We start from the raw sequence: 16,830 nt of genomic DNA, 5'->3' as shown, positions 1-16,830 counted from the left end.
ACAAATTAGCACTGATCGTTAACATATGGGGCTGGGGGGGTTGATGAAGTAGGGGGCAGGCAGAGGGGTTGTTCATTAGGCTGTGTGTGTGTGTGTGAGTGAGTGAGAGAGAGAGAGAGAGAGAGAGAGAGACAGTTCAGAGCAGAGGAATTATAACTGTTGTATCTGTTTGACACAGGGCCTCTTGTTTCGGTCTGCGAGTTATGACACAGCAGGTGGAGGGCCATTTGTTGACTGTGTGTGTAATCTAGTGTATGGGTAGAGAAGGGGAAGGAACAGTTGTGCGGTTTGGAAACATATCTTCCAGGCCAAGCTAACTCTCAGAGCAGCAGAACGTCTTAATTGAGACATTTCGTTCCATAAGCCGCCGCGGTGATGGATGGACTCTCCTCTGGAGTTTCCAGAGCGGCATGGCGAAAGGCTGTTTGTTTGGCTTGAGCCGCTCGTAAAGCACTCGGCTCCTCTGCGGCCCCGTAAACACACACACACACACACACACACACACACACACACACACACACACACACACACACACACACACACACACACACACACACACACACACACACACACACACACACACACACACACACACGCAGTGTGACGCAGCAGGCCCCGGCTGCAAACAGCCAACGTCACAGCAGCTCCCAGTCACCTCACCCTTAAATTCCCTTACCCCTAACTCTCCTACCCCGTAACTCTCCTGTCTTTCCTACCCCTCACCTCTTAACCCCCCCCCCTGTATTGGCTGGGGCACAAGATGCTGAAAAGGCCCCAGTGAGACTTGCTTCTCACCATTCAGACGATGCATGGAGGGGCCATGTCTGTCTGTTAATGTAAGTCAATCAGTCTGTCAATCGGTCCTCAAAAGTCAACCGAAAGCCCTCATACCCACCTCCTTCACACGCCTCACACGTCTCACCCATGTCCCGCCCACGCCGCCTCAATGCAAGCTTTGACATTGGAGAGGGACGGGTGGACCGTCACTAGTAAACAAGGCTAATTTTAGCAGGTGTTAAGGGTGACTGAACACATTCCCTGACACCTCACATGTACGGTACAGTAGAGGACTGTGTGTGTGAAAGAGGGTCGTCCTGCTTCCCTGAGAGCTAGATAACGGATGTTTATTCAGTCTCCGACATCAATCCACTCATTGGTTTGGAGTTATTCTCATACAGTATACTGTTCACCCAAACACAGGGGTATGTGTGGCCAGTTAGTATGGCTTTTTATAGAATCCTCCTCTAACCTGCCCTGTTTGTTCCAGATGTGGTCGTTCTGCGGTCTACCGGACCCGTGAGATGGCCGCTCGGGCCCTGGTCCCGTTCGTCATGGTAACCCAGGTCCCCTCCACCATCCAGACTCTACTGGAGGACCTGCCTCTGGAAGCCGGGCCTAGAACCCAGCAGAACCACATCCACGGAATCCTGCTCCAGGTCTAGAACCAATTCCACTCTCTGATACTGGCGACACACTGAAAAAAGACACCCACACCCACAGCGCTCAACACATCCTGTCAACACAGTGCACATCCCATCAGCCCCATTATCACACTGTGACAGTCCAGGGTAAATACATATTTAGTACTATCAACACATTCTGACAACACAACCAAACACTCACACAGTAATATCAACACAGACTGATGAGTCATTGGCGCTGGGCTCACTCCTAATGGGACATGGGGGGACAGTGTGGCCCAAATCAGGGGTGGTGCAGAGTCAGGGGGAGGAATGAACAGCTTTGTTTAGTATTTTCTTTCCGTGATCTGACAGTTACGATTTGATAGTGGTTTCTTGTATTCAATACTGGCTGGGTTTCATGGAGGTCTATGGGATAGAGGGAGAGGAATGGGGAGAGAGCGATGGAAACTGTTAGAGGGGGTGAGCGGGAGATGGAGAGGGAGCAAGAAAGAGAGCGATGGAAAGTGAGGGATGGCAGGGGAAGTGCACTCCCAGAGGCTTATATGAGGCTTTGGAGGAGCAGGGTTTGTTTTCTTTCATGTCATGGTGGTCATATGTGGAGCTTCCACAGATCTCTCTCTCTCTCTGTGTGCGTCTCTCTCTCGCTCTCTCTGTGTGTGTGTGTCTCTCTGTGGAGGATGACAGGGGGAGCCCTCTCTCTCTGTCTCTCGGTCTGTCTCTCTCTGTGTGTGTCTCTCTCTCTGTGTCTCTCTCTGTGTAAGATGACAGGGGGAGCCCTCTCTCTGTGGCCAGGGAGGAGAGAGCGGCGATGGGCTACATACCCACATCTATCTGTTTGCGTGCCTGCTCTTGCCTCTTTGCAGGCAGGCACTTCACTTCAGACGATGCACCACAGATATAGACTGGGCAGGAACGAAGCGTGTCAGGTCCCGCTTGGTATATCTGAATGCGAAGGGGTGTCTTTCCCGTGATGCGCCCCAGATAAACTGGAGTGTTTGGATATGCTGGGTCGTGTTTGGCTGGGGGGGAGGGCCGGGGTTGTATGCAGGCGTAAACACTGTGGAGGAGAGAGGTAGAGATAGACGGAGCGTACGTGTAGACCGGAGCATCACCCAGGGCCCACTAGATAGCGGAGATACTGCGGGCCTGTTTTTGCTGAAATGACGAGGACAGTGCATTCAGCTGCAGGGTATGGCTAATGTATGTTAATGTGTTCTGGCCACTGTCAGGGAGTCAGTTGGTGTGTGTAGCAGATGTGGGAGTCTCTTCTTCCATATTGGTAAAACCTTTCTGGCTTTCATTTTTGAAGATTTAACATGTTGCTATCCAGAATGCCCTTTCTCACCTCCATCGACAGTGCACAAACACACAGCATACCTGCCGAGACCCAGCGATACCCACTACTAGTACATTGACCCACTCTTGCCGGCTTTCTCTCCCACACCCCTAGCTGTGTGACCTGCAGTGTCCTCGGGAGACAGTCCCCAGTGAATCGTGCATCAGCAGGCAGGTTAGAGTTTATCGGAGAGACCCAGTAAGTTTCTGTTGACGCAACCCGGGTTCCCCTGGACCTGCCTAGCGAGGAAACAGGCGGACCAGCACTAACAGAACACGACGTCCCTTCCTGCACGCTCCAGCGACGCCATGTAGGCCTGTCTACCCAGTACGCCTGGCGCGGTCAGTAGTGTTTTGAGGTTGTGCAGTGGGGAATGAATCCTTTTGTGTATTTTCACATCACAAATCCGGAGTTGAACTCTAGACTCTCTCATGGATTTTTCTTTGGTATTAAAAAAAAAAAAAAATTGTAGCCTCAGCGCTATTCTGTAGGAGATCGAAATCTGTTCCCAGGCCTGTTTGTGCTGTCTTACCAAGTCCTATGGTTGACCATGGAGTTGGTTAGTTGGCAAGACAGCACAAACAGATCTGCGACCAGGCTATAGCTAGAAAGGGTCTGTAGGGAGTAGTACTAGTTCAGCACAAACAGATCTGGGACCAGGCTGTACTGTCGCTGGACAGGTTCTGTAGTGAGTCGTACATGTATGTAAGCTTGGGCGGTATACCACTTATACTGGGGTATTTGGAAATAGTCACTGGATGTTTTTTTGAAACTTCATACATTTGAATATTTGTAGCTACTTTTTAAGTAAATACCTGCGGTTAACTTGTGCAATATGTTTCAGCTGTCGAAATGTTTCCTTATGAAGCTTACCGATAGTATCCAGTCATCCAGTCACACAACGACGATAGACTGGAGCCTTGTGAGTCACTCAATGTTTTGCAGCCCTCTCCAGGTGATCTAGTTAGAGTATGGAATTCACAACTAAATGTTTGCCAGCTGGATATCTTATAGCTATTCAGTTAGCTGTCTAAAATGTGCTCAATGCTCTGCAGTTGTACATTTGGTTTGCTAATTTAGTACAGTGGCAAGAAAAAGTATGTGAACCCTTTGGGATGACCTGGATTTTGGCATGAAGTCGCAACAATAGACAAACATGGTCTGCTTCAACTAATCACACACAAACTATACGTTTTCATGTCTTTATTGAACACACCGTGTAAACATTCACAGTGCAGGATGGGAAAAGTATGTGAACCCTTGGATTTAATAACTGGTTGACCCTCCTTTGTCAGCAATAACCTCAATCAAACATTTACTGTAATTGCGGATCAGACCTGCACAACGGTCAGGAGGAATTTTGGACCATTCCTCTTTACAAAACTGTTTCAGTTCAGCAATATTCTTGGAATGTCTGGTGTGAACCTCTCTCTTGAGATCATGCCACAGCATGTCAATCGGGTTGAGGTCAGGACTCTGACTGGGCCACTCCTGTACTCCCTGTTCACTCATGACTGTACGGCCAGGCACGACTCCAAAACCATCAATAAGTTTGCCGATGACAACAATGGTAGGCCTGATCACCGATAACAGCGAGACATCCTATAGGGAGGAGGTCAGAGACCTGGCCGTGTGGTGCCAGGACAACAACCTCTCCCTCAACGTGATCAAGAAAAAGGAGATGATTGTGGACTACAGTAGGAGGAGGACTGAGCACACCCCCATTCTTATCGAAGGAACTGTAGTGGAGCAGGTTGAGAACTGCAAGTTCCTTGGTGTCCACATACCAACAAACTAACATGGTCCAAGCACACCAAGACAGTCGTGAAGAGTGCACGTCAAAACCTATTTCCCCTCAGGAGACTGAAAGGATTTGGCATGGGTCCTCAGATCCTCAAAAGGTTCTACATCTGCACCATCGGTTGCATCACTACCTGGTATGCCAACTGCTCAGCCTCCAACCGTAAGGCTCTACAGGGGGTAGTACGAATGGCCCAGTACATCACTGGGGCCAAGCTTCCTGCCATCCAGGAGCTCTATACCAGGCGGTGTCAGAGGAAGGCCCTGAAAATGTGTCAAACTCCAGCCACCTATGTCATACACTGCTCTCTCTGCTACCAGGTCCAAGAGTCTTCTAAACAGCTTCTACCCCCAAGCCATAAGACTCCTGAACATCTAGTCAAGTGGCTACCCAGACTATTCACATTGCCCCCCCCCTCCCCTCTCCACACCACTGCTACTCTCTGTTGTCTTCTATGCATAGTCACTTTAATAACTCTACCTACATGTACATACTACCTCAACTAACCGGTGCCCCCGCACATTGCCTCTGTACTGTCACCCCCCTGAATATATTGTTAGTTTTTACTGATCCTTATTTGTTACTTTTATCTCCTATTCTTGTCGTTTTGGGGCTCGTAAGTAAGCATTTCCTTGTAAGGTTGTTGTTTTCGGCGCATGTGACTAATAACATTTGATTTGATAGCCTTACATTCTTCTGATGAACTTGGGAATACATTCTCCTGTCGACGATGGCAGGCTGTCCAGGCCCTGAGGCAGCCCCAAATCATGATCTACCAACGTACTTTACAGTTGGGTTGAGGTTTTGATGTCGCTATGCTTTTTTTTTTTTCTCTCCACACGATTTTATGTTTCTTTCAAACAACTCAACTGTAGTTTCATCTGTCCACAGAATATGTATCCAGTTGTGGAACATTCAGGTGCTTTTTTTGAACTTCAGACGTGCAGCAATGTTTTTTTTGGACAGCAGTGGCTTCTTCCATGGTGTCCTCCCATGAACACCATTCTTGTTTAGTGTTTTATGTATCGTGGACTCGTCAACGGAGATGTCAGCATGTTCAAGAGATGTCTGTAAGTCTTTAGATGACACTATAGGATTCTTCTTAACCTCATTGAGCATTCTGCGCTGTGCTCTTTTATATTTAAAAAATACTCTTTTTAATTGTTAAATTTGACAAGTCAGTTAAGAACAAATTCTTATTTACAATGACTGCCTAGGAACAGTGTGTTAACTGCCTTGTTCAATGGCAGAATGACAGCTTTTTTACCTTGTCAGCTCGGGGATTCGATCTTTCGTTACTGGCCCAGCGCTCTAACCACTAGGCTAGGCTACCTGCCGCCCCTTGCAGTCATCTCTGCAGGACGGCCACTCCTAGAGGGAGTAGCAACAGTGCTGAACTTTATTCATTTATAGACACTTTGTCTTACTGTTGACTGATGAACATCAAGGCTTTTGAGAACTTTTGTAACCCTTTCCAGTTTTATGCAAGTCAACAATTCCTAATCTTAGGTCTTCTGAGATCTCTTTTGTTCGAGGCGTAGTTCACATCAGCCAATGATTCATTTGAATTGCAAACTCACATTTTTGTGAGTTTTTTATAGGGCAGGGCAGCTCTAACCAACATCTCCAATCTCATCTCATTGATTGGACTCCAGGTTAGCTGACTCCTGACTCCAATTAGCTTTTGGAGAAGTCATTAGCCTAGGGGTTCACATACTTTTTCCAACCTACACTGTGAATGCTTAAATTATGTACTCAATATAGACAAGAAAAATACAATAATTTGTGTTATTAGGTTAAGCACTGTGTCTATTGTTGAGACTTAGATGATCAAATTTTATGACCAATTTATGCATAAATCAGTTAATTCCAAAGGGTTCACATATGTTTACATATACTTATTAGCATTACTAACCTTGATATTACAAAGATTCAGTGGGGTTTGAAAATAGCCCTTGTGTTCAGTGCCGGTATTACCGAATGTCCCGGTATTGTGTAATGTACACTATATATACAGAAGTATGTGGACACCCCTTCAAATTAGTTGGTTCGGCTATTTCAGCCACACTCATTGTTGACAGGTGTATAAAATTGAGCGCTAACCATTCAATCTCCATAGACAAACATTGACAGTAGAATGTCCTTACTGAAGCACACTGACTTTCAACGTGGCACCTTCATAGAATTTTTAACAAGTCAGTTTGTCAAATGTCTGACCTGCTAGAACTGTCCCGGTCAACTGTAAGTGGTGTTATGGTGAAGTGGAAACGTCTAGGAGCAACAACGGCTCAGCCGCGAAGTGGTAGGCCACACAAACTCTCAAAACAGGACCGCTGAAGTGTGTAGCGTATAGAAATAGTCTGTCCTCACTACAGAGTTCCAACACTCACTATCAAGTTCCAAACCTGCTTCTGGAAGCAACGTCTGCACAAGAACTGTTCGTTGGGAAATGAGTTTGGGTTTCCATGGCCGAGCAGCCACACACAAGCTTAAGATCACAATGCCAAGCGTTGGCTGCGGTGGTGTAAAGCTCGCTGCAGTTGGACTCTGGAGCAGTGGAAACAATGAATCACGCTTCACCATCTGGCAGTCCGACGGACGATTCTGGGTTTGGCGAATGCCAGGAGAACGCTACCTGTCCCAATGCATAGTGCCAAGTATAAAGTTTGGTGGAGGAATAATAGTCTGGGGCATTTTTTTTCATGGTTTGGGCTAGGCCCCTTAGTTCCAGTGAAGGAAAATCTTAACTCTACCTCATACAATGACATTCTAGAGGGTTCTGCGCTTCCAATTTTGTGGCAACAGTTTAGGGAAGGCCCTTTCCTGTTTCAGCATGACAATGCCCCATGTACAAAGCGAGGTCCATACAGAAATGGTTTAGTTGAGATCGGTGTGGAAGAACTTGCCTGGCCTGCACAGAACCCTGACTTCAACCCCATCGAGGACCTTTGGGATGAATTGGAATCACCCAACATCAGTGCCTGACCTCGTTAATTCTCTTGTGGCTGCTGCGAGGACTTGATTCCATTCAATGTTCCAACATCTAGTGGAAAGCCTTTCCAGAAGAGCGGAGTTTGTTCTAGCAGCAAAGGGGGACCAACTCTATATTAATGCCCATTGATGTTCGACGAGGTGTCCACATACTTTTGGTTATGTGGAGTAGGTATAAAGGTATGACAATCTACATACCGCCCAAGCCTACTTAGGTGACTGATGAACGAGAATACAGGTCACCACTCCATGCTCTCTCTGGCTCAATGTTCTAATACAACGACCCCAGCTGCTCGGGTCTGCTCGGACCCTTCAAAACACACACACACTGCTCATGTCTCTCCACCGTCTGCACAAATGGAAATAACAACACGTCCCCGGGGTGCAGTTGACCTCCGACTCATCACGATTGATGATGGGCTTGTTTGTCTGGGCTTGTGTGTGTGTGTGTGTGTGTCGGTGGTGCCATGTTTATCATTGGTTTGGATTTTTGTTTGTGGTGTTTGGATGCTTGTGTGTAAATGTGACAAAATTAATAGAGGGTATGCTTTTTTTGTAAGCATCTTATTCAGTAAGTTTTTGTGTGTGGTTTGTGTTTTCTGGTGGGTCCTTGCATAAGGCTGTACTTTTTGTGTGTGTGTCTAGCCGTGCCCTGTGGTCTGTCCCTGGTTGTGGATGTGGGAGGGACTGCAGCCTGATAACAGGCTCGGAAGAGTCCTCCTACACCACCACTATTTTTACCGGGCTAAAAGTGACACACTCACCCAACACACACACTCAACACTGACTGTAAAACGCCTCACAAAAAACAAACCTTACAAAGAGTTTGATTTTGTTTTGTATTCATCTCAAACTTTGCCAAACCATTCCCATAAAGTTTCCCCAAAGAGGTGGTGTCCCTCATCAAAACGACAGGTCAAACGATAGGTCCACCTCCGCCACGGTTCCATCTCCCAGGCAGGGACACAACAGTGACCTCTCACCCCCATCTCCCTTCTCCTTCCTTGGCTAAAACATCGGACCATGACCCTTCTGCTTTATGGATCTCATCTGACTGGGGCTTCTTTATTTTAGCTCCGTCTCATCCCATCTCCCTTCTCTTCCCGCCTCTGGTTTTTGCTCAGTCTCATGCTTTTTGTAGGACGGTTTGGGTTCTATAAATATTCCTGTTTCCTCAGATCGAGTCCGGATTAATCCGGCTGAGACTCCCACTAGGGACTTCCCAGTTCAGAGTTTGGAGGGGGCAGGGAACGACGGCGACAGGGAGAAAAGAGGGGTGTGGTGGGGGCTGTTTGTGAAGGCCAGTGGGCGTTGGCTGGGAGCCAGGTCTGGTGCTACGTGGTCTGCCTGGTTTTCCCCTGTTGCCTTCCCTGCATGGTGTAATGAATAGCTTCCTCCACTGTGGCTGTGGCCCAGCTAAAGAGTATACTTACTAGGGCCCAGAATACACCGAGTACACAGAGAACCGAGGATGCCGAGTACACAGGCACTGCGTCAGAATACATCCTATACAGACTACACATCATCCGACCTAGCCTCAGAATATCGGTCTTGGTCTCTCCATTGTAACATCGGCAATATATCAACTAGGGTTTGCAAGAGTCGGAAACTTTCCAGTAAATTTTTCTGGAAATTTTCAATGGGAAGTTAAGCCCGGGAATTTTTCTTAAATTCATTTTTTTAAAGTTCTCTTATGACAGTGAACCTTTTTTGTGTGATACACATAAGGAATTCTATGTCTTGTGGCATATTTTGCTTGAACTATCCCCAATACAATGGAATTGCAACCCTCTGCATGCACAGTGCATTCTTCCATCACATGTGCAGTGTACTCTTCCACCACATGTACAGCTGATTCTCAAGATCTTGCACACTAATGAGATGCTATTGAGCCCACACTACTACACTGTCTGAGCCAAGGACTACATGCTTTCTGGTAAGATTGGATTACAATACTGGGTGGGTGAATATATTTTATATGACAATATTTGTTGTTAACTAGTAAATAGTAGCCTACAGCAAAGTGTGTTTAAATAATTTCTAACTTGTTAACCATTTCTGCTAGTTAGTTTTTGCTACCATGTTGTTTTTAGCTTGCTTGAGCCTGTTAACCGAGGAGTGTTAATTCACCTGTTTCCAAACATGTTTCATTTTAAAACATCAATCTTACAAATGAGTTGTTTAAACTGCTGAACTATTTATCTGTACTTGGAATTGTATTTGTGTTGGGGGTTTTTTACTCATTTTTTCCCTAATCTTTACAGGAAAATGCCATGGGCACTATCTGATGTGTGGAGACATTTCACTGCAGCTAATGTAGAAGGAAAATCTGTGTACATTTGCAAATACTGTGCCAAATCATATGTGAAGAATGCAACAAAGATGCAGAATCATCTGACCAGGTGCATAAAGTTCCCTCAGCCCTCACAACAAGCAACCTCTGACAAAAGTCCCTCTATTTCTATTTGAGGTGAAAATGATGAATCTGACACCTTATCGATAGCAAAAGCTCGTGGTCCTCCTGGAATCAGGTTTTTTTTACTCAATGGAGGAACGTAGTCAGAGAAATCCTGATGAATGTCTTGCTCGAGCTGTGTATGCAACTCTTTCACCTCTGATGCACACAAGCAATGTGTATTGGAAGTGATTTCTGGAAGTTCTTCGTCCAGCATACACCCCTCCAACCAGACATGCTTTATCTATTCATTTGCTGGATGCAGTTCAACAGAGTTCAAGTGAAGGTCAAGCAAATCATAGAGAAAGCAGACTGTATTGCAATCATCTCTGATGGGTGGTCGAATGTTTTTGGGCAAGGAATAATTAACTACATCTCCACCCCTCAATCAGTATTCTACAAGAGCACAGACACAAGGGACAACAGACACACCGGTCTCTACATTGCAGATGAGCTGAAGACACTAGTGACAGACAATGCTGCAAACATGAAGGCTGCTTGGTCTAAAGTCCTACCATCACATTACACCTATGCTGCTCATGCATTGAATCTGCACCTCAAGGACATCATGGCACTGAAAACAATGCATACACTCTACAAGAGAGCCAAGGAAATAGTTAGGTATGTGGGTCATCAAGTTATAGCAGCAAAGTGAGAAGAAGCTGCCCAGTAACACTCGTTGGGGTGGTGTTGTCATCATGTTTGACAGTCTCCTGGAGGGGAAGGAGTCTCCAAGAAATGGCCATATCACAGTCTGCCGATATGGACAAGATGGCGCCGACAGAGATGGTCGCCTCGCTTTAGGTTATTTTTTAAATGTATTCTATTTATTATTTCTTACATTTTTAGCCCAGGAATTCTCAAGTCTTATTCCATACAGCCGGGAAGAACTATTGGATGTAAAAGAGATTACAATTTACCAACATTATGACCAGGAATAGGGCACGAGTTGCCTTCCAGAGAGACATCAGAGATTGTATCAATCTCTGTTTCACGGAAACATCGCTGGGATATGTTGTCAGAGTCCCTCCATTAAAATGCAAATCAATTTATAACATTTTTGACATGTGTTTTTCTGTATTTTTTGTTGTTATTCTATCTCTTACTGTTGAAATAAACCTACCATTAAAATGATAGACTTTCTTCGTCAGTGGGCAAACGTACAAAATCAGCACAGGATCAAATACTTTTTTTCCCTCACTGTATATACTCAAATCTCTGGCCACTTTAATAAATTGACTTAAAGGTACAGTTGAAGTCGTAAGTTTACATACACCTTAGCCAAATACATTTAAACTCTGTTTTTCACAATTCCTGACATTTAATCCTAGTAGAAATTCCCTGTCTTCGGTCAGTTAAGATCACCACTTTATTTTAAGAATGTCAAATGTCAGAATAATAGTAGAGATTTATTTCAGCTTTTATTTCTTTCATCACATTCCCAGTGGGTCAGAAGTGTGCATACACTCAATTAGTATTTGGTAGCATTGCCTTTAAATTGCTTCCCACAATAGGTTGGGTGCATTTTGGCCCATTCCTCCTAACAAAGCTGGTGTAACTGAGTCAGGTTTGTAGGCCGCCTTGCTCGCACACACTTTTTCAGTTCTGCCCACAAATGTTCTATAGGATTGAGGTCAGGGCTTTGATGGCCACTCCAATACCTTGACTTTGTCATTAAGCCATTTTCCTGACTAATGTCTTGAGATGTTCCTTCAATATATCCGCTTAATTTTCCTCCCTCATGTAGCCATCTATTTTGTGAAGTGCACCAGTCCCTCCTGCAGCAAAGCACCCCCACAACATGATGCGGCCACCCCCGTGCTTCACGGTTGGGGATGGTGTTCTTCGGCTTGCAAGCCTCCCCCTTTTTCCTCAGGTTATGTCGATTATAGGACTCATTTTACTGTGGCTATAGATACTTTTGTACCTGTTTCCTCCAGCATCTTCACAAGGTCCTTTGCTGTTTTTCTGGAATTGATTCGCACTTTTCGCACCAAAGTACGTTCGTCTCTAGGAGACAGAATGTGTCTCCTTCCTGAGTGTTATGACGGCTGCATGGTCCCATGGTGTTTATACTTGCATACTATTGTTTGTACAGATGAACTTGGTACCTTGAGGCATTTAGAAATTGCTTGGCTGAGTTCTTTTGATTTTCCCATGATGTCAAGCAAAGAGGCACTGACTTTGAAGGTAGGCCAGGAAATACATTCACAGGTACATCTCCAATTGACTCAAGTTTTGTAAATTAGTCAGAAGCTTCTACAGCCATGACATAATTTTGTGGAATTTTCCAACCTGTTTAAAGGCACAGTCAACTTAGTGCATGTAAACTTCTGACCCACTGGAATTGTGATACAGTGAATTATAAGTGAAATAATCTGTCTTTTAACAGTTGTTGGAAAAATTACTTTTCATTCACATAGTAGATGTCCTAACCCACTTGCCAACACTATAGTTTGTTAGATTACTTTAGATAATCAAACTAGATATTACTGCATTGTCGGAACTAGATGCACAAGCATTTCGCTACTCTCGCATTAATATCTGCTAACCATGTGTATGTGACCAATATACGGGGCGGCAGGTAGCCTAGTGGTTAGAACGTAGGACTAGTGACTGAAAGGTTGCTGGATCGAATCCCCTAGCTGACACGGTAATAATCTGTCTTTCTGCCCCTGAACAAGGCAGTTAACCCACTGTTCCTAGGCCGTCATTGAAAATAAGAATTTGTCCTTAACTGGCATGCCTAGTTAAAGGTAAAATAAATATTAAATACAATATTTGATTTGACAGCCCCATCAAGAGGTTCCTCCTGGATGATGTATTTTTGGAGAGAGCGCTAAGAAGCCTGAAACTCCTGAAACCTATAGTAGTAGCCATTACATGGATTGAGGGAGACAATGCCATCCTGTCTGTTGTTCAGACTGCTGCAGATGTCAGAAGTCCGTACTGCCCTGCCCACTTCACTGTTGCTCCAAGCAGAGGAAACTGCAGTTCTGAAATACATCAAAAAACTGCCTGAATCCCATACATGCCGCAGCGTACATGTGGGACCCCAGGTATGCTGGCAAGAGCATCCTGTCTGGTGCAGAGATCAACGAGGCCTGTGGTGTCATCACTACTGTGTCTCGCCACCTTGGCCTGAATGAGGGTAAGGTTCTTGGCAGTCTGGTGAAGTACACTTCCAAGCAAGGGCTTTGGGTTGGAGATAAGATATGTTGGCACGACTGCCATATTGCATCAGCCACCTGTTGGAAGGGACTTTGTGTATCTGAAACTCTTTCCCCTGTTGCCTCAATCATCCTCCAAATCTTACCAACATCAGCCGCCTCAGAGCGCAACTGGTCCTGTTTGGGAACACACACACTAAGGCATGCAACAGGCTGACCGATACAAGGGTTGAAAAATTGCTGGCCATCTGGGAAATTTGAGGCTTTTTGAGCTTGACAACAAACCATCCTCAACCAGGTTGGAAAGTGACAGTGAAGATGAGGCCTCAGTCTGATGTTCAAGAGGTGGACATTGAGGAGGTCCAGGGAGAAGACATGGAAGCCTGAGAGGAAGACAACCAAAGCTTTAGTTTCTAGACTATAATTTTACAGATCTATTTAAAAACTTTTTTTGGGAGATGCAATGGATCATTCAATATTTCCTTTTATTTTGTTCAGTGAAATCATCCCATGAAGAGTCAACTCATTTAAGTTCAATTCATTACAAAAGTAATATTTTTTATTTCTATTGGAAGGATTTAATCATTTGCAATTATGTCTACTTATGACAAGTTAAGTGTTATGTTTCTGTCTCAATATGATATGTTAAATATATCAAATGCCGGAAATATCTACATTTAAATGGTATTAATATTAATTCCCGTGAATTCCCATGGAAAGTTTCCACCTCTGAATATTCCCCAAAATGTGCATCCCTAACTAATCTCAACTGAGTAATATTATCATTAGGCCATTTTGTAATGCACGTAACAAAATGTTATGTCTTTCTTGTTCCCAAACAGCCACATGGTAACTGCACACAACGTTTTTCAGACCAATGTAAACTACTTAGACTTTGTTTGTGAACGTCTCCGAACCTCAGCGATTGTTTGGCTAGTCGAACGCACGGCACTTCACGCCTCAGTCGTTCAGCTACACACACGGTTATTACTTAACCAGTTGAAATGTGTGTGTGTGTGTGTGTGTGTGGTCTAGGTGCTGTTCCTGCTGCGCTCCTACCAGACGGATACACACAGACCCCAGGCGGCAGGAAGTGACATCAGCCAAGCCCTGCGTCCACGACTGTGGCTCGCCTCCAGGTCAGCACTCATTTGCTCGCTCTCTCACACACACCGCAACACAGAAAACCATCCGTTCCTGATATTAAGAATAGCTTATTTTTCCACTGCCCATCCTCTCTTTGGCTGAGTTCCCTTCACACCCCACACAGGCTTCCATTTCAAAGGAAGCAACCCCCCCACCACAACCACCAGTCTTTCTGCCCCATACCAGGGCCTGACCAGGTAAGCAGGAGATAGCACAGAGGGGTGTGGAGGGGATTAGCTAGCTTGCTGCGCTTGGTCCCAGTGACTCTTTATTAAGATGCCGAGGTGGATTCTTGTTCGCTCAGGCGCTGCACCATCTGTCCGTTTGATGATCGCTTGCCGCTTCACAACCCCCTGCAGAGATACAGGACGCACACGCCGGCGGTGGGGCAGAGAGACTACCCCCCCCCCCCTTTCTGGAAACAGTCCTAGGGGTAGTCTACAACTGAGCTCATTTGAAGCATCCTTTACCTAACATTAGCGAATGTGATGTGGGCATTGTCAAATAGGAATTCAAACTTTGCAAACAACTCTTGTATTTTCACACACACGGTTTTGAGCTATACTTCGAATCAGTTTGACTATTTGTAGCATTGTAATTTTCTTTTTTCATTTCGTCTGGTTGGTTTCACATTGCCAAATGTCAAAACAAACAAAACTTCCTAGACAAAACCACTTGTCCTTGCAAGTCATTTATTTATTGGACAAAAATGCTCACGCTCACATTTAAATCCATTTATGATTATCATGAAGCATCACTTTGTCCCAAATGTCATTTTACTTTCACTTTGGTCTTCCAACAACATGCAGAAGGAAACGCCGCAATAGCTGCTCTGACTGTGCCGTGAATAGGCCATCAGTAACCTGTATCTCTGGTTTAGCCCCCGTATGAGTGGATAACTACAGAGGCCCATACTAACACACTTATTAATGGTTCACCATACCAGTGTCTTCATACAGGTAACTGCCAAAAGAATGGAAACACTTAAATGAGGGATACAAAGTATATTGAAATCAGGTGCTTCCGCACAGGTGTGGTTCCTGAAGTTAACATCCCATCATGCTTAGGGTCATGTATATTAATGCTGGGCATGCCATTATTTTGGCTACTATGGTTATGGCCTGATAGGAAGACAATGCCCCGTCCAAAGGGCATGAGCGGCAACTGAATGGTTTGATGAGCATGAAAACTATGTGAACCGTATTTCATGGCCGTCTGTCACCGCATTTCAACCCAACTGAACACTTATGGGAGGTTCTGGAGTGGCGGCTGAGACGATGGTTTCCACCACCATCAAAACACCAAATGATGGAATTTCTCAGGCAAGAATGGTGTTGCATCCCTCCAGTAGAGTTCCAGACATATGTAGAATCTATGCCAAGGTGCATTGAAGCTGTTCTAACTAGTGGTGACCCAACACCCTATGAAGACACTTTGTTGGTGTTGCCTTTTTTTGGGCAGTTACCTAGATGTGTCCATTACTCATGCCTAAGGATCATATGGAGTGCATTGTTTTGCTTGACATCTGACGCTTTACTAGGCCCGACCCTGAACAGGCGTGTTCAGTTTGGTATGGCCACAAGCGTATCTTCCTGAATTAGATCCCTTGGCCCACCTCTGCAACGCCTCAATGGGCTCGGGAGAGGCGAAGGTCGAGTCACGTGTCCTCTGAAACATGACCCACTTAGCCTCCTACTTTTTATTTTACTGCTCGACTTAACCCCGGGTGTCAGCTGTACCAATGTGTCAGAGGAAACACCATTCGTCTGACTACCTGAGTCAGCTTGCAGGCACCCGACCCTGGCACAAAGGGTCACAAAAGCATGATGACCCGGGGAAAGCCACTGGCCAAACCCTCTCCTACTGCGGGTGGTGCTGGGCCAATTGTTTGCCATCCTATGGGGCCTCCCGGTCCTGTCAGTGGTGCCCTAGTACTGCAGTGCTGTGCTTTTGACCGCTGCCTCACCCAGGACCCTGACACTTCAGGATCTTAAATACAGCTTCACAGTGCTGGAACAGCCAGGTTGGGATGAGGCTCATCCCTTTACAAATCTCACTCTTCTCTTCCTATGTGTGTGTGTGTTTAATATCCGAGTGATGAAAATGTGACGTCAACATCACACACTGTCCCCCTTGTTCTCACACACGCGCTTGTGGGCTTTCGCAGCGCTGAGGTCGAACGCTGTGGTCACACGCTTGACGAGCACACACACATACACCTCCCGTCTCTCTCTCTCTCTCTCTCTCTCACTCACTCACTCACTCACTCACTCACTCACTCACTCACTCACTCACTCACTCTCACTCACTCACTCACTCACACAAGCTGCTCTGGTGTCTGTTGTACATACACACAGTTACGTTCATGTATATTTACAGAAGTCTGTCTGGTGACTCACTGACATATTACACACACACACCGTGGAGATGATGGGACTCTGTAGGCCCTTTGGCATCTCATGTGACCGCCTCTATCCTGGGATTTTTCATCTTCATGAATAGGGATG

General features: G+C 45.5%; 1 protein-coding gene across 1 annotated transcript in view; it reads left to right on the top strand.

Annotated features, from left to right (window-relative positions):
* Positions 1-16,830, top strand: part of thada (THADA armadillo repeat containing) — a 121,990-nt gene that overhangs the window by 39,498 nt on the left and 65,662 nt on the right. Inside the window, exons 29-30 of the mRNA XM_046358893.1 lie at positions 1,268-1,436; positions 14,213-14,316. Of these exons, the coding sequence (XP_046214849.1) occupies positions 1,268-1,436; positions 14,213-14,316 (273 nt within the window). The remainder of the gene's footprint in view (positions 1-1,267; positions 1,437-14,212; positions 14,317-16,830) is intronic.

The sequence above is a fragment of the Oncorhynchus gorbuscha genome, linkage group LG08, assembly GCF_021184085.1.
Source record: "Oncorhynchus gorbuscha isolate QuinsamMale2020 ecotype Even-year linkage group LG08, OgorEven_v1.0, whole genome shotgun sequence".
NCBI lineage: Eukaryota > Metazoa > Chordata > Actinopteri > Salmoniformes > Salmonidae > Oncorhynchus > Oncorhynchus gorbuscha.
Note: the sequence above shows the minus strand (reverse complement) of the source record. Positions and strands in the feature narration are given on the sequence as shown.